At 40.6% G+C, this 15,304-nt stretch overlaps 1 protein-coding gene across 1 annotated transcript in view; it reads right to left on the reverse strand.

Moving 5' to 3' along the window:
- The window catches only part of Sacm1l (SAC1 like phosphatidylinositide phosphatase), a 57,737-nt gene that overhangs the window by 21,134 nt on the left and 21,299 nt on the right, over nucleotides 1–15,304 (reverse strand). The window contains exons 5-10 of the mRNA XM_075964027.1: nucleotides 14,470–14,619; nucleotides 13,811–13,870; nucleotides 12,213–12,246; nucleotides 4,178–4,279; nucleotides 1,919–2,004; nucleotides 638–724 (exon numbers count right to left, since the gene is read on the reverse strand). Coding sequence (XP_075820142.1) covers nucleotides 638–724; nucleotides 1,919–2,004; nucleotides 4,178–4,279; nucleotides 12,213–12,246; nucleotides 13,811–13,870; nucleotides 14,470–14,619 — 519 coding nt within the window. The remainder of the gene's footprint in view (nucleotides 1–637; nucleotides 725–1,918; nucleotides 2,005–4,177; nucleotides 4,280–12,212; nucleotides 12,247–13,810; nucleotides 13,871–14,469; nucleotides 14,620–15,304) is intronic.

Here is a 15,304-nt window from a genome sequence, read left to right on the forward strand (position 1 = left end):
TTAAAGTACCTCTATAACTATCCCATTTTTTTAAGATTTATTATTTATTTTATATGAGTGCTCTATCTGCATGTACAATTGCAAGCCAGAAGAGGGTATCTGATCCCCTAGGGATGGTTGTGAGCCACCATGTGGATGCTGGGAATTGAACTTAGGACCTGGAAGAACAGTCAGTATTCTTAACCGCTGTGCCATTTCTCCAGACCCCAACTATCCTATTTTTATACTTAAACAATGCCAGGATGAGGACCATGCTTTCTGGATTATGGAAACACCATGAAGTAGGTGACTGTTATAGGCATTTTAGGCTGCACTACAGTATCACTATTTGAATTCTGAATGCAACTTTTGACAGATACACTACATTCCATAAACCTCACTGAGATCTCCTCAGTGCTCCTCTGACTTGTAACATGTTATTTGAGGCAGTCTGTTCTACAGCCCAGGAGATGGGCCTTGAAGATACTAAATTCTGACTTGTGGGGAACAAATATATATTCTATATGCAAATCAAAAAGCCACGTAGGCGCTGTGTGACCAGGGCCCTCCCCAGGCAAGCTGGGCTCTCACATCACCTCTACCTGTCACACAACTTAGATTCTATTTTAACCAGAGAAAAATTCAGGAAGATACATACATGATTTGCTACTTTGTTGATCTGTGGTTTTGGTTTGTACTTTAGATTTGGTCTTTGTGACCAGAAAACAGGTATTGATCCTCGAGTCTAAAAGAAAAGAGAAATATGAAAAGAAAGATACACAAAGTAGTTTTCTCAACCTAATTATTATATGCAGTACAGATATTAACAACTTCGCAAAGAAAACCAAAACAAACAAAAAAATTCTACCAGCTACAAAACTCTATATGTACCCTCTTAAATCACTTGTTTTGCCAGGTGGGGTGGCATACACCTTTAATCCCTACACTGGGAGGCAGAAATAGGCAGGTCTGATTTCGAGGCCAGCATGGTCTACATAATGAACTCCGGGACAATCATGACTACATAGAGACTCTGTCGAAAGAGAGGGGGGGGAGAGAGAGAAGAAGAGAGAGAGGGGAAGAGAGAGAGAGGGGGGAAAGGGAGGAAGAGAGAAAAAGAGAGAGAGGGGGGAAGAGAGAGAGAGGGGGGAGAGAGAGAAAGTTAATTCTTGTTTTATGGAAATATGCTTAAAAAGCACTTTCCCTTCCCAGTGTTACACACATGGCACCTGCATAATGGAAAGTTCTGTGATCTCCCTAAGTTCTAAATATGTATATTATATAGCTTGGCAATATGAAAAAATAGGAAATTGCTTTACTCATTCTTAAAGGAATGTATTTATGAACATCGGAATTTGTTTAGCCACTGACACTCTGGAGTAGGAAATACTGTACAACTTCACCAGGAGACAATTGATGAGCAGGACTGAGTAAGGCAGGTAAAGCCAAGTATACTCTATCAGCTTGTGCCTGCATCATCACCTGAGGTGGGATCTAAAGGCTTACACTGTGAACTGAACTTCCATAAACGTCACACTTCCTTCTTCTTTTGGGGGGATTTCATTAAAAAGCAGGAAGTATACATAAGGCAGGGCCAGACTAACACCCCTTTTATATGCTGCACTTTTTCCACACTGGACACAAAGATAGTATTTTAAAAAGAAGGAACTATTGACCTGGCAGTAAACACATGTAATCCTAGTATTGGGGATGTAAAGGCAGGAGGATCAGGAATTCAAACTCATGTAACCAATTATAAAGTAAGTCTAGGGTCAGCCAGTGCTACATGAGAACCTGTTTCAAAAAAGAGAAGGAAGAGGAAGAGAAGAAAAACAAAGAAAAATAAAAACGGAAGGGGAAGAAGAAAATTTCAACACGACAGCAAACGAAAATAAAGTAGAAAAGGCCAACTGGATGACCACCAGACACATGCACTTGCCTGCACAAATGAAGCCCTGTTCCCACTGTAGTGCACGATCTGCTCTGTTTCTACAAAGTTAGCTGCGTGGCCTTCAGAATCAATTCCTAACATTTGGTATAAAAGACATGTATCAAAAAAAATCATTAACTCAAGATAACAAGAATTATCAACTTAGTTTACATTAGTGGATAAGTACTCACAAATTAAAGTTCAAACAAATAGTACATTATTAGAAAACTAAAAGAACCTTGCTTAAATAGGCTGAAAGAATAGTTAAAATTCATTTATATAAACATAAAGCTAGTGATACTTTATACACTATAAACATCCTCAAAAAACAGTTCCCTCTGGAGAAAAGAAAGTCAAGTATGCCTACAAATCCTATGTTGGAGTTAAAAGCTATCATTTTTTGTGATTACACTAGGTAATAATACTAAATAAAAACTCGGCTAACTGCATCAGTAGTGCTTAGTTGTAATGCTAAGAATCTCTAGAAGATATTTAGTTATCAAATAAAAAATTGTATATGATCCTAAACATCCATGATCATGACCATGTCCATGACACCTGGTCTGAGAGCAGTTTAATGCACTTACCAGAGCCTCACACTGGTCAGGTCTATCTGAAGTGCTTCCTTACTAGCTTGTTTACATTATTTTGTTGTTACTAAGCAAAAATAATTTCCAAGGTAATCCTGACCCAGATTACCAGAAAGATTATCGGAAAGAAATCAATGGATTTTTAATTCGCTGATATTTAAAACATTTTTTTTCTCTGACACGTTTCTACAATAAGCACTTTGAATATTGTGATCAGTATATCTGTAACTATACATTAGTAGATAATCAGAAGGAAGCAAATTTACTGAGCTCACTAGCAATGGTATGACTTCTGAATGCCAAATGACTTTCAGAGGCACAGGCTACCTTTGTTTCCTTCTGTGGTGGTTTGAACGGGAATGGCCCCCTAGACTCATACTGGGCGGTGACACTACTTGAGAAGGAGTAGGTATGACCTTGTTGAAGCAGCGATGGCCTTCTTGGAGGAATTGTCACTGGGAGGATGGGCTTTGGAGTTTCAAAAGCCCTAGCCAGTCCCAGTGTCTCTTCTCTTCCTTCTGCCTGTAAATCTGGATGTACACGACCATGTCTGCTTGAGTCCATGATGTAATGGACTAAACCTTTGAAACTGTAAGTCAGCCCCAACTAAATGTTTTCTTTTTATAAGAGTTGCTGTGGTCATAGTGTCTCTTCACAGCAAGAGAACACTGAGGAAGACACCTTACATAATTCCCAAAAGGAACAAGATGCAGTATTTTAAAAAGAGGAAGATGTGAAAGAAAGGAAAGCAGGAAGGAGGGAGATATCATTATGAAAAGACTTCTAAAATGTATTAATTTCTTAAGAAACCAAGATGTAGGAGAACATGTATAAAATATAACCACTGTCTATAAAAGGAAGAAAACATACCTGAATTAATATAAAAAGTTACAGGGTAGAATAAATAAGAAACTGATATCTGGTTATCTGGCAGAGGAGTAAGAACCAAGCAGATCAGATGAGAAATTTCTATAATTTAAAAAATAAAATTCATAGCCAGGCAGTGGTGATGCACGGTGTTAGTCCTAGCACTCTAGAGGCAAAGGCAGGCAAACCTCTGTGAGTTCAAGGCCAGCTTGGTTTACAGAGTAAGATCTAGGGCAGCCAGGACTATATAGAGAAACTCTGTCTCGAAAAACAAAACAAAACAAAAATATTTAAAATATGTATTCAATGCTTAATAATCCAAGATGTTAACTATAATTTGGTTGAAGCCATTCTTAGTAGCTTTTTCCCAATGCTATCATACCATCTGTAATAAGATTAATTAGATATCTCTATATAACTCTCTGAGCTCAAAATTACAGTTATTTTTTAACAGGATTTTATTCTGATATATTATGGTTGAAAGCAAAACAAATGCTGGGGAATCTTCATATTTACAATAACTATTTGGTTTGAGCAAATTAGCATATTTTTAGTGTAGTAGCCTACAGAATGTTCAAAACGTAAATAAACATTCTATAATTTCATGACTCTATAAACTGAAGTCATGAAATAAAATGATTACCTTTATATATACAAAGAGACCAAGAAGACCTACTAATTATTATAATGAGGGCACAAATCATTAAAAGAGGCATCAAATAACACAATATATAAAAGGTCACATAAGTTATTTAAGGCAGACATTAAACAAAAGATATGTCCCAGTCATGTGACATGAAATGATTCTTACCTCTTACATAATATCGCACACCAGCTCTGAAACAACTCCTTCTGGAGATGAGAATCCAATCAAAATATTTTCCATTAATAGAACACGAGTGCATAGTAATAACTTAACTATATTAAGAAAAATGTAATGTAGGAATAGTTCTAGATTCAATACAACTCTATTTACTATAATAGGAATGAATAGTCTTTAGAAGGAAAAAGACAGGATATACAAGTCTTTCTGGTTCTTCATGATTATTCCCAAATCTCTAGTATCTTCATTTCCAACTGTGAAGTTTGTCAAGTCAGTTCTCCCACAGTGACACATGTACAGAATATTTAAGAACTTTGCTAGTGTGTCTACTTAATTTTTTTCCTTTCCCTGATATCTTCAACTACTTTCTAAACGTATAGAACTAGGCAGGTGTCAATGATCATCAAAAACCCTATTCTGAATGAAAATCAGGAATCTGAAAGAAATTAACCTTCAAATTAAAAAATGGAAAACCGAGTAGGAGTTAGGAACATAACTCAGCCCTGGTTTCAGTCCCTTGCACTGCAAAAAGTAACTACTTAAAAATTAAATGAAGAAAAAAAGCTATTGCGGTTAAGGAAAAATATGAACTATAGCTGGGCAGTAGTGGTGCACGCCTTTCCCAGCACTTGGGAGACAAAAGCAGAGGCAGATCTCCCTAAGTTCAAGGACAACCTGGTCTACAGAGTGAGTTCCAGGATAGTCAGGTCAGGGCTACACAGAAAAACTGTGTCTCTAAAAACAAACAAACAAGAATGTGAAATATACCATATGTATAATTATAGTTGGCATATGAAGATTTACAGATTAAAATAAACTTGAACTGCTTTGTCTCTGGAATGTAAAAAATAAGCCTAAAAATGGGGGAAAAATTAAAGCAAAAAACATGTAAAGTCGTAGAGTGCTTTCCAGCAGGCACGCAGCCCTGAGGGTTGGCTCCCAGGATGACATAAAGTCAGACGTAATGACCCCTGCACGCGATTTCAGCACTCAGAGGTAGAAGTGCAGAGTCAGGTCAGCCTGGGATTTCTCCAAACCTTTCCTTCAATACTAGTCACTGAACCGTGTAATTAAAACTGACTAAAATGGTGGCTTAGCCAGGCGGTGGTGGTGGTGTCCACCTTTAATCCCAACACTCGGGAGGCAGAGACAAGCAGATCTCTGTGAGTTTGAGGCCAGCCTGGTCGACAGAGCAAGTTCCAGGACAAGCCCGAAAACTACAGAAAAACCCTGTCTCAAAAAAAAAAACAAAACAAACAAAAAACAAAAACAAAAAATAAATAAAATGGTGGCTTGGCTTTTAAGACAAATCTATATGATCAAAATAAAATCTTTGCACACAAGTCCACCTCTGAAGCACGCTGAGCTCTCTCTGTCCGGCTCTACTACTGCCATTGAGAAAGGGACCTGCTGTGGAACAATCTTTGTATATTGTAAATAAGTATCACTCTCACTGGGCAGGAAGAGACTGAGCAGGAGAGCCAGACTAGGAGAATTCTGGGAAGATGAAGGGCAGGGTTAGAAAAGTCGCCAGGAGATGCTGGAGGACAGGTAAAGCCACAGCATATAGACTAACAGAAATGGGTTAATTTGTTTTAAGAGTTAGTTATCAGGGGGAAGGTGGAGGAAATGAAGGAGGGGAGGGAGTGGGAACTGGGATTGGTATGTAAAATGAAAACAGGTAGGTTTTTTTTTTAAAAAAAGAAAAGAGCTAATTATTCCTAAGCCTGAACTATCACCCGAGCATTTATAATTAATATTATGCCTCCAAGTCAATTATCTGGGGGCTGGCAGATGGGAAAGGAAAGTGTGTCAACAGAGACTACTCACTTCACTCCTTGGCTTGGTTTTCTAGTTTTGCCACTAAACAATATATTTATTCTGAACGGCTTTCTACTTTTTTGCATGAAAGGCGTCGCAGTGTTGCTGTGGGACAATGGTCTTTTATCCTGTCACTTGTATTATTTTTCATAAAACGCTGATTGGCCAGTAACCAGGCAGGAAGTATAAGTGGGGTGACCAGGCAGGAAGTAAAGGCAGGACAAGGAGAATTCTGGGAAGAAGATGCATTCTTCAGTCGTGACCTAGCCTCAGAGGAAGCAAGATGTGACTGCCTCACCAAAAAAGGTACCAAGCCACGTGGCTAACTCAGACAAGAATTATAGGCTAATATAAGATATCAGAATTAGTTAATAAGAAGCCTGAGCTCATGGGCCAATCAATCAGTTTAAAACTAATGTAGACCTCTGTATGATTCTTTGGGAATTAACGGCTGCAGGACCAGGCGAGACGAAAAACCTCGGTTGACACAATGTAAGCATCCCTGTGGCCTTGCATTCTCTGTATGTTTGAGGCTAATTCACCCCTACAGTTATTTAATTATCCCCTGCATAAAATACTACGAGTTGTTTTGTTGGGGTAGGGAGGTCTCAAAACTGTTAATCTTCTGGCCTCAGCTTACACAGGGCTGAGAGTGCACACACCACCACAACAGAAAGGATATACTAGTTTATTTATCCATTTGACAGACATACAAGTTGTTTCTGGATTCTGCTCTCATAACCAGTTTCAACAAACATTTCTTTGTGTGAGCGTGTGGACATGGATCACCATCTAATACTATCAAGAAATGTCAATGGACTTGAGAATTATTTTAGCTATCCTCTTTACCAACTCCTGATATTGTTGAGTTTATCCAACTCATGGGGGAATTACGAGGATAACAAGTTTTATTGTTACACTGGCCATATCATTTATTTTTGCTCATCTGTTTGGGTTTTCCCTGTTTGCTATATGTAACATCTTTTTCCTAATAAAATTTGATTCACTCATCATAAAGCATAATAAAATAATCCATGAGCCTATCTAACTTCAGAATATAACCAAGTCTCAATTTACCCATTTCTTCTCCTTTCTAGCCAGTTGAATTTATATTCAGAATTAACCTTTAACAAGTGTGTGGCAACCATTCTCGTCTTTCCAGTTTCTATACTTATAATCACCATTTAAAAAATAAAAAAGCTTGCATTTGAGCTTTATGATACCACATCACAGCTTCTAAAGCTGTCACACACACACACACACCCCAGTTCCCAGAGTCATTACAGAGCAATTTATTCTTCAGAGTTGTTTGTAATCTGTAAAGGACCAGACCATGAACACCTAATTCCTCTATTCTGCGGGGCTCACTATTTTGTCATAAAGTGCTGTTAGTAACATTCTCTTATGGTATGAATGCACTGGGAATTCCTACAAGAAGCACTGGCAAATGAGCAAGGGTCAATGGAAACCACTAATGATCCATCCCTGCCATCTGTCACCACCACACTCACTGATGGTTCCCCAGCTCCGAAGTTACTTCCTTCAAAAATCACAGCAACAGAGGAGATTCCAAGGCAGTCTCATTTCACTTGCTTGCCCAAACTATTCTGAGGCAGGACACAAGGATAAAACACATCAGCCTGCTGCTAGAGTTAAGTCTGGCAGAAAAGATGACTGACTTCATGACTCATTTTCCTCTGATTACAGAGAGTATGTATGTATGCATGCAAAAACACACCAACCATTAAAATGAGAGAACTTTTGAAAAATGAATGATTTCACTACTCTTCATCCAGAGTTAGACCCAGATCCCGACCCCATACTCTGCAGGAGGCCCACTCCACAGCTACTAGATTTCCACACTCCATGGCAAACAACATTGTTTCATGTTTCACTGAAAAGGCAAGGCCTAGATGTTCCTATGACATTATTACCCATCCAACCCCCAGCCAGGCCAGAATTCCCTCTGCTCACACACTCAGATCCTCACTCCAGTAAAGACCCTTGCTAGGGCCAACTTCTCTAAAACCTTTCTTAGCAGAATTTGTTAATCTCCTCATTTGGAGAGGGAGGACAGGAGCAGGAACATAACCTCCTTCCTGAAGTCATTATTTAACACTAGCGTGTCTCAGTTGACACCCTCTTAGCAACGGTCTTCACTTGGTCCCAGGGTATTACTTTCACTTGCTTTTCTTTCCCTAAAATCTGCCCTTCCAGTTCACTCACTGTGGATCATTTCTAGAAGTTCTTTCTTCTAAGGCCTGCAGTACATGGCTCTATCATTTTCTCACGATGCAGAAACTCCAATATTACATCTCTCCCTCTTTAGACTGAGTGTCTCCACTTCTCCCTTTAATAATCTCATCACATTTCATGGACTGAAATGCGATCTTGGCTCTGATGAGATGGCTCAGTGGACAAAGGCACATGTGGCCAAGTCTAAAGATTTGAATTCAATCAATTCCTAGAAGCCACAAGGTGGAAGAAGAGAACAGACTCCTGAAAGCTGTCTCTGCCCTCCACAAGTGTGTCCGTGCACACACAAACTAAACAGACGCTGTAAGAAATAAAGAAATGCCATCTACCCTGAATCTGTAAGGCCAGAGAGAGATGACTCAAATGGGTTAAGGAACTTGCTACCAAGCCTACAAGGAGCTCAAGCCTCAGGACCCAAAAGGTAAAACAAAGAACCTGGTCCCTGAAGTTGCCCTTTGACTCTATGCATGCACCACAAGGAGTACGCCATCTCACATACACCTCTACTAATCTGGCTCCTCCCTCCTCCCTCACAGCTTCACTTGCCTATTCAGAAATGCTGAGCTTCTCAAATGAATGATACTTTTCTCCTTCCCTCCCACCTTCAGGCTTTCCCATCTCAATGGATGGTTTCCTTCCACTTACCATGACAAGAACCTTACAGTTACACCAATCTTTCATATTCTGTGTAGAATAAGAAAACCAAAGTTACCTACCTAACAATATAGAGAGCTTCCTGATTCTTGGAAAACTCACCTCTCACTGGCCATGACCTTGTCGCACTCACACCTGGCCTACTGACACAGTGGTACTATGTCTCACTCACACCTGGCCTACTGACACAGTGGTACTATGTCTCACTGACACCTGGCCTACTGACACAGTGGTACTATGTCTCACTCACACCTGGCCTACTGACACAGTGGTACTATGTCTCACTCACACCTGGCCTACTGACACAGTGGTACTATGTCTCACTCACACCTGGCCTACTGACAGAGTGGTACTATGTCGCACTCACACCTGGTCTACTGACACAGTGGTACTATGTCGCACTCACACCTGGCCTACTGACACAGTGGTACTATGTCTCACTCACACCTGGTCTACTGACACAGTGGTACTATGTCTCACTGACACCTGGCCTACTGACAGAGTGGTACTATGTCTCACTCACACCTGGCCTACTGACACAGTGGTACTATGTCTCACTCACACCTGGCCTACTGACAGAGTGGTACTATGTAGCACTCACACCTGGTCTACTGACAGAGTGGTACTATGTCTCACTCACACCTGGTCTACTGACACAGTGGTACTATGTCGCACTCACACCTGGCCTACTGACACAGTGGTACTATGTCTCACTCACACCTGGTCTACTGACACAGTGGTACTATGTCTCACTGACACCTGGCCTACTGACAGAGTGGTACTATGTCTCACTCACACCTGGCCTACTGACACAGTGGTACTATGTCTCACTCACACCTGGCCTACTGACAGAGTGGTACTATGTAGCACTCACACCTGGTCTACTGACAGAGTGGTACTATGTCTCACTCACACCTGGCCTACTGACAGAGTGGTACTATGTCGCACTCACACCTGGTCTACTGACACAGTGGTACTATGTCTCACTCACACCTGGCCTACTGACAGAGTGGTACTATGTCTCACTGACACCTGGCCTACTGACAGAGTGGTACTATGTCGCACTCACACCTGGCCTACTGACAGAGTGGTACTATGTCACACTCACACCTGGCCTACTGACAGAGTGGTACTATGTCTCACTCACACCTGGTCTACTGACAGAGTGGTACTATGTAGCACTCACACCTGGTCTACTGACACAGTGGTACTATGTCTCACACACCTGGACTACTGACACAGTGGTACTATGTCTCACTCACACCTGGCCTACTGACACAGTGGTACTATGTCTCACTGACACCTGGCCTACTGACACAGTGGTACTATGTCTCACTCACACCTGGTCTACTGACAGTGGTACTATGTCTCTCACTCACACCTGGCCTACTGACACAGTGGTACTATGTCTCACTCACACCTGGCCTACTGACAGAGTGGTACTATGTCGCACTCACACCTGGCCTACTGACAGAGTGGTACTATGTCTCACTCACACCTGGCCTACTGACACAGTGGTACTATGTCTCACTCACACCTGGCCTACTGACACAGTGGTACTATCTTATGCCAATCCTCTGCTCAACCTCTACTCTCCCAAAGCTTTTCATCACATGTGAAGTAAAAGTTGCAGCCCTCTCCTAGCCTAGAGAGATAGTCTGGATTAAGAGTCTCATGAACACATCTCCCCCGATCTATACTATACTCCACTCAGATGTACTTGATCTCTCTATAAATATAAGACCTAGAAATACATTCCTAGTTAACAAACTACATTAAACAAAAGTCCATTTTAAGCTTTAAATCAACGGTAAATAGGTAAGTTAATTACGAAGCTGCCTAGAGAACAAGTCTATGATCTTACTGATTACTGCTGCAGGATACTTTATCACACTGTGTGTACATGTACCACTCTTTCACCTTGCCTGCCTAAGGCACCTGATTGGTTTAATAAAGAGCCAAATGGCCAACAGCTAGGCAGGAGAGGTTAGGAGGGACTTCCAGGCAGAGAAAGGAAGTCAGGATGAATCTAGTTATGTGGGAGACACCAGCGAGACACAGAGGCTGCTGGACATACAGAATGAAGGAGAGGTAAAAGGTCACAGGGCAGAACACAGATTAACAGAAGCAGGTTAATTAAGTTCTAAGAGCTAGTTGGGAACAAGCCTAAGCTAAAAGCCAGGCTTTCATCATTAATAGTAAGTCTCCATGTCATTTTTTGTGAGCTGGCGGCCCCAAAAAAAGTCTGTCTAAAGAAAAGGAAGACAGGAGAGGAAAGAGGAGCAAGGGAGGAGGGAAGGGAGAAGAGAGGAGAGCCAGACAGGGAATGAAGACAATAGACTAAACAAGAGCTTTATGCTGAGATTTTTCTGATTTATTTCCTCAATTACTTCTCTTAATAATATAAAAATTTATAGTAGTTAATGAACCAATAAATCCAAGTGCTAGGTCAATAAACTTCATCGCTGTGCTCAAAACAGAGATCCTAGTTCCTACACAGGGTCCTGACTACACCTTCTTCAGGAGCCCATTCACTGGGAGCTCCTGTTTTACAGTGGTATCTACAATTAGATAAACAACACTTGTTTTGTATTTATACTTTGACTTTCCCTAAGTGTTATTCTTTGTATTTCTATTTTCATGTTTCTATCATTCTTGAAATTATACTTAAAATTTATAATAATTTAAATAAGTAATTTAAAATAATTTACTTCTTTTCAAGTTGTTGATCACTGATGTTCTTAAATCTGATTTTTTTTAACACTAAAGAAAAGCATCATTTAAATAGGCTCACTCTACTCTTCTGTAATTCACTGCTATAAGATACCTTCAAACAGGAAGATGCAGTTACACATCTTCCTTTAAAAGCCACCAGTCCCCAAATTCCTGAGCAAAAATAATTTACTCTGCAGAGGAAATAACCTAAAAGGGGGGAAGAGGTTTCAGACTATGCTAAGATTACATTAACAGCAATTTCTAATTCTGAAATATTCATCTTATATCACATTTGAAATTGCATCTGTCTTGAAATTTAAATGTTTTAGCCGGGCAGTGGTGGCGCATACCTTTAATCCCAGTACTCAAGAGGCAGAGGCAGGCAGATCTCTGAGTTCGAGGCCAGCCTGGTCTACAAGAGCTAGCTCCAGAACAGGCTCCAAAGCTACAGAGAAACCCTATCTCGAAAAATTAAAAAAAAAAAAATTAAATGTTTCTAACATTTAAACATGTAAATAACTTGAAATGTAAACAAAAACTGTAGAAAATAAGATGCAAAAATTTCAGATAAGGATACAGCCATGTAACACCGGAAGAGCAAACCGATGGACCTAAAAAGAAGATATGCAATGCATTTTGAATCTCCACACCTTAAATAATAAGCCATGATTTACACACATGCAGTAACACACAAACATAACCATGCAGTGAGATTAACATGTAACTTCTAAGGTGAGGGAAATGGCTGTAATGTTGTGGTAAGAAGGCACAGTAATCACTGGGTTTAAACGGTCACACATGCACCCAGTAATACTATGTGAAGTTGCAGACTCCTTAGTCTTTGCCTATAACTCTTCTACTTCTAGAAAATAACCAACCAGGCTAATGATCTGCAATACCAAATACTAAAAATAAATAATTATTCTGGAAATGGCAGAAAACAAATCACTGTAAACACAGGATGAAGGCTGGTGGTGAGTTAGCGGAGTTTCCACCTGTCCTGGAGACGGTGAACAAGAGCTCCTGGACAGAAGCCGGGCTTGCAGAGGTGACTAGTTAGAACTAGTTAGAACCGCAGTCCCATGGAGACTGGAAATGCTGCAGGTTCAGAAGCTAGTTACCTTGTCTAGAACAGCCATCCTTGCCCAACCTCTGTGTCAGAACTGACATTCTATGATTAATAGATTAAAGAAAAATTTTTTGGAATTCATTACTTAGCAGCTGATTAGCTTCCACTAACTTAAAAGCTAAGATGTCATCAGGTAGCATCTTGGGCCTATAAAAAGCTTCTTTCCCATCTTGCTGTAAGAGCCCCTTTGAAGTACACATCAATGTATTTTAAACTTGAGATTTATGACTCAATTGTTCTGTAAAACTATAAAAACTTCAAACTTCTTCCACATTGAAACATGGAATTTGGAGTTTTGGGTTTTTTTTAAGATTTTATTTATTTATTTAATTTCTTTATTATGTATACGTTAACCTAAATCTGTGTTCCTATGCCATAGTCATTCAAAATGGCTCCAGAATAAATCTTGTACTCCCTTTAAGATGACAGCTGTGGTTTTCGCACGGACAGGACTAAGGCCCTATCCCTTACTTCTACATTATTCCATCAGTACAATTCATTCTAGCTGTCTTAGAGAAAGTAATGTTATTTTATTTAAAGCTTCCATTCATAAATATTAAAGTTTGTACCTTAAGTGCCCCTAATAGCTTGTGTTTTAAAAAGCTTGGCACCACAGAAGTTCTTGAAATTTAGAAGGTGCAGTCTAGTAGGAGGAATGACGGTCATTAAAAACAGACCTTTATGAAGGTCCTATACCTTAGTCTATCTCCCTTTGTTGACTAGCTACCATGAAGCGAGCAGTTTGCTCCATCAATGTTCTCCTGACTAAAGACCCAAAGGCAAGGGAGTCGTCAGACAATGGACTGAAAATTCTGAAAGCCCTGAGCCTAAACATGCTCTCCAAAGTGTCAGGAAGCTAATACACAGATTAGACTTCTACATAGAGCAGTGAGAGAGGGCAAGAATGGCCAAGAGTGTGTGTGTGTGTGTGTGTGTGTTACAGTTGATTAGAATTATTTACCCACTCCCTAGTGAGTGGTTACTCATTTTAGCACATGCAAATATGTATTACAATAAGAAAGCAAATTTGAATAGGAGTACATTACCTCTGGCTGAGCAGACAGTTCTCTGAGCAGATGCCCATTCCATACAAACCGCTGATCTGCCTGAAAGTTTAGAAACTTAATGAAATACCTCCAGCCACAGTAAGTGTCCCCAGATGGAAAACTACACTCATCAATGCCTCCACCTGGTGACTAACACGACTTTCTCTGACATGTCCAAACAGGATACACCTCACTTCAAATCTGCTCCTCTTCTCCCCGGGATTCCTGTCTGCCTCGTCACACACAAGTATCCTCTTCCACCTTTCTAGATAATCGCTGGCCAAGAACTAAATTCAGGTCTACACGAATTTCTCCATCTCCACTACCACCACCCAAGGACAACATCTGACCCAGCATAGCTATTGCATAGATATGCCCTCTATCTTGACCCCACTCATGCCTAACCTCCTCCAAGATAAAGGAATTCTACACATGTCCTTTCTGCTGTCTCCTCGGTTAGTTCTTCAGTGACTGCCACCTCAGAGTCACCCCTTCAATGGAAGGGTGCTTGCCTAGCACATGAGGCCCTGAATTTATCACCAGAACTGGGAAGTGGGGGATAGGAAAAAAATAAACCCATAAATTTTTATAGGTATAAGGGACATGCCTCTTTTAAAAACAACTAAAAATAAATTAAGCTACCTGAAGATCCAGCTTACCCTTTCCAAGAGACTCATTTCTTGAAATTCTGGACTTGTGTTAGACAGCCGTTGCAAAGTATGGGTCAAGTCATATGTTGTTGAAAAGTAAAATCCATCCATACTCAACACATGGTTTAGCATTGCTAGGAAAGTTTTATTATCTTGTAACTGCAAAGATGAAAAGAAAGAGTTCAATAGCACCTGAACAGAGATGGAAAATAGTCTATAAACACTATAGGTATTGAACTCACTTGGTATAGGTATAGCCTCCTCCCTTTGGTATCTCCACAACTATCACTCTAAAGCGTAAGAGTTGGGTTTTTGTTTTTAGAGACAGGGTTTCTCTGTGTAGCCTGGGCTGTCCTGGAACTTGTTCTGTATCCCAGACTGGCCTTGACTTCACAGAGATCCTCCTGTGATCCTTCTGCCTCTGGAGTGCCGGGGTTAAAGGTGTGTACATGACCACCACCGCCAGGCCAGAAGAGTTTTTTAAGAAAACACAACCACCAGATGTGAGGGCAATCTGGCTGTGTTATCTGTCACCCCACTGATCGCCAGAGTTGATTCAGCTGATCCTGCTGGCTAGGCAGGTGTCCCCCTCCTCCTTCACTATTCCATGTGCATCCCTCCTGAAGCTGCACACACACTCAGCTGAAGAGGCAGACCTCCCCCAATAGAGGAGGACCGGTCTTTGGTCAAGGGTACATGAGTAGCTGCGCTCCCCTGCTCTCAAGAAAACACCACCACCTTAGATACAGCACAGCCTGTAGTGTGCAATACTTCCCAGATTCCCTCTGTCCTTCACTACCCACCCTGTTTGGGTCTACCATCGTTATCCTCATTAGCAAATCAA

This window comes from Microtus pennsylvanicus, chromosome 3 (genome assembly GCF_037038515.1).
Source record: "Microtus pennsylvanicus isolate mMicPen1 chromosome 3, mMicPen1.hap1, whole genome shotgun sequence".
In the NCBI taxonomy this organism is placed as follows: domain Eukaryota; kingdom Metazoa; phylum Chordata; class Mammalia; order Rodentia; family Cricetidae; genus Microtus; species Microtus pennsylvanicus.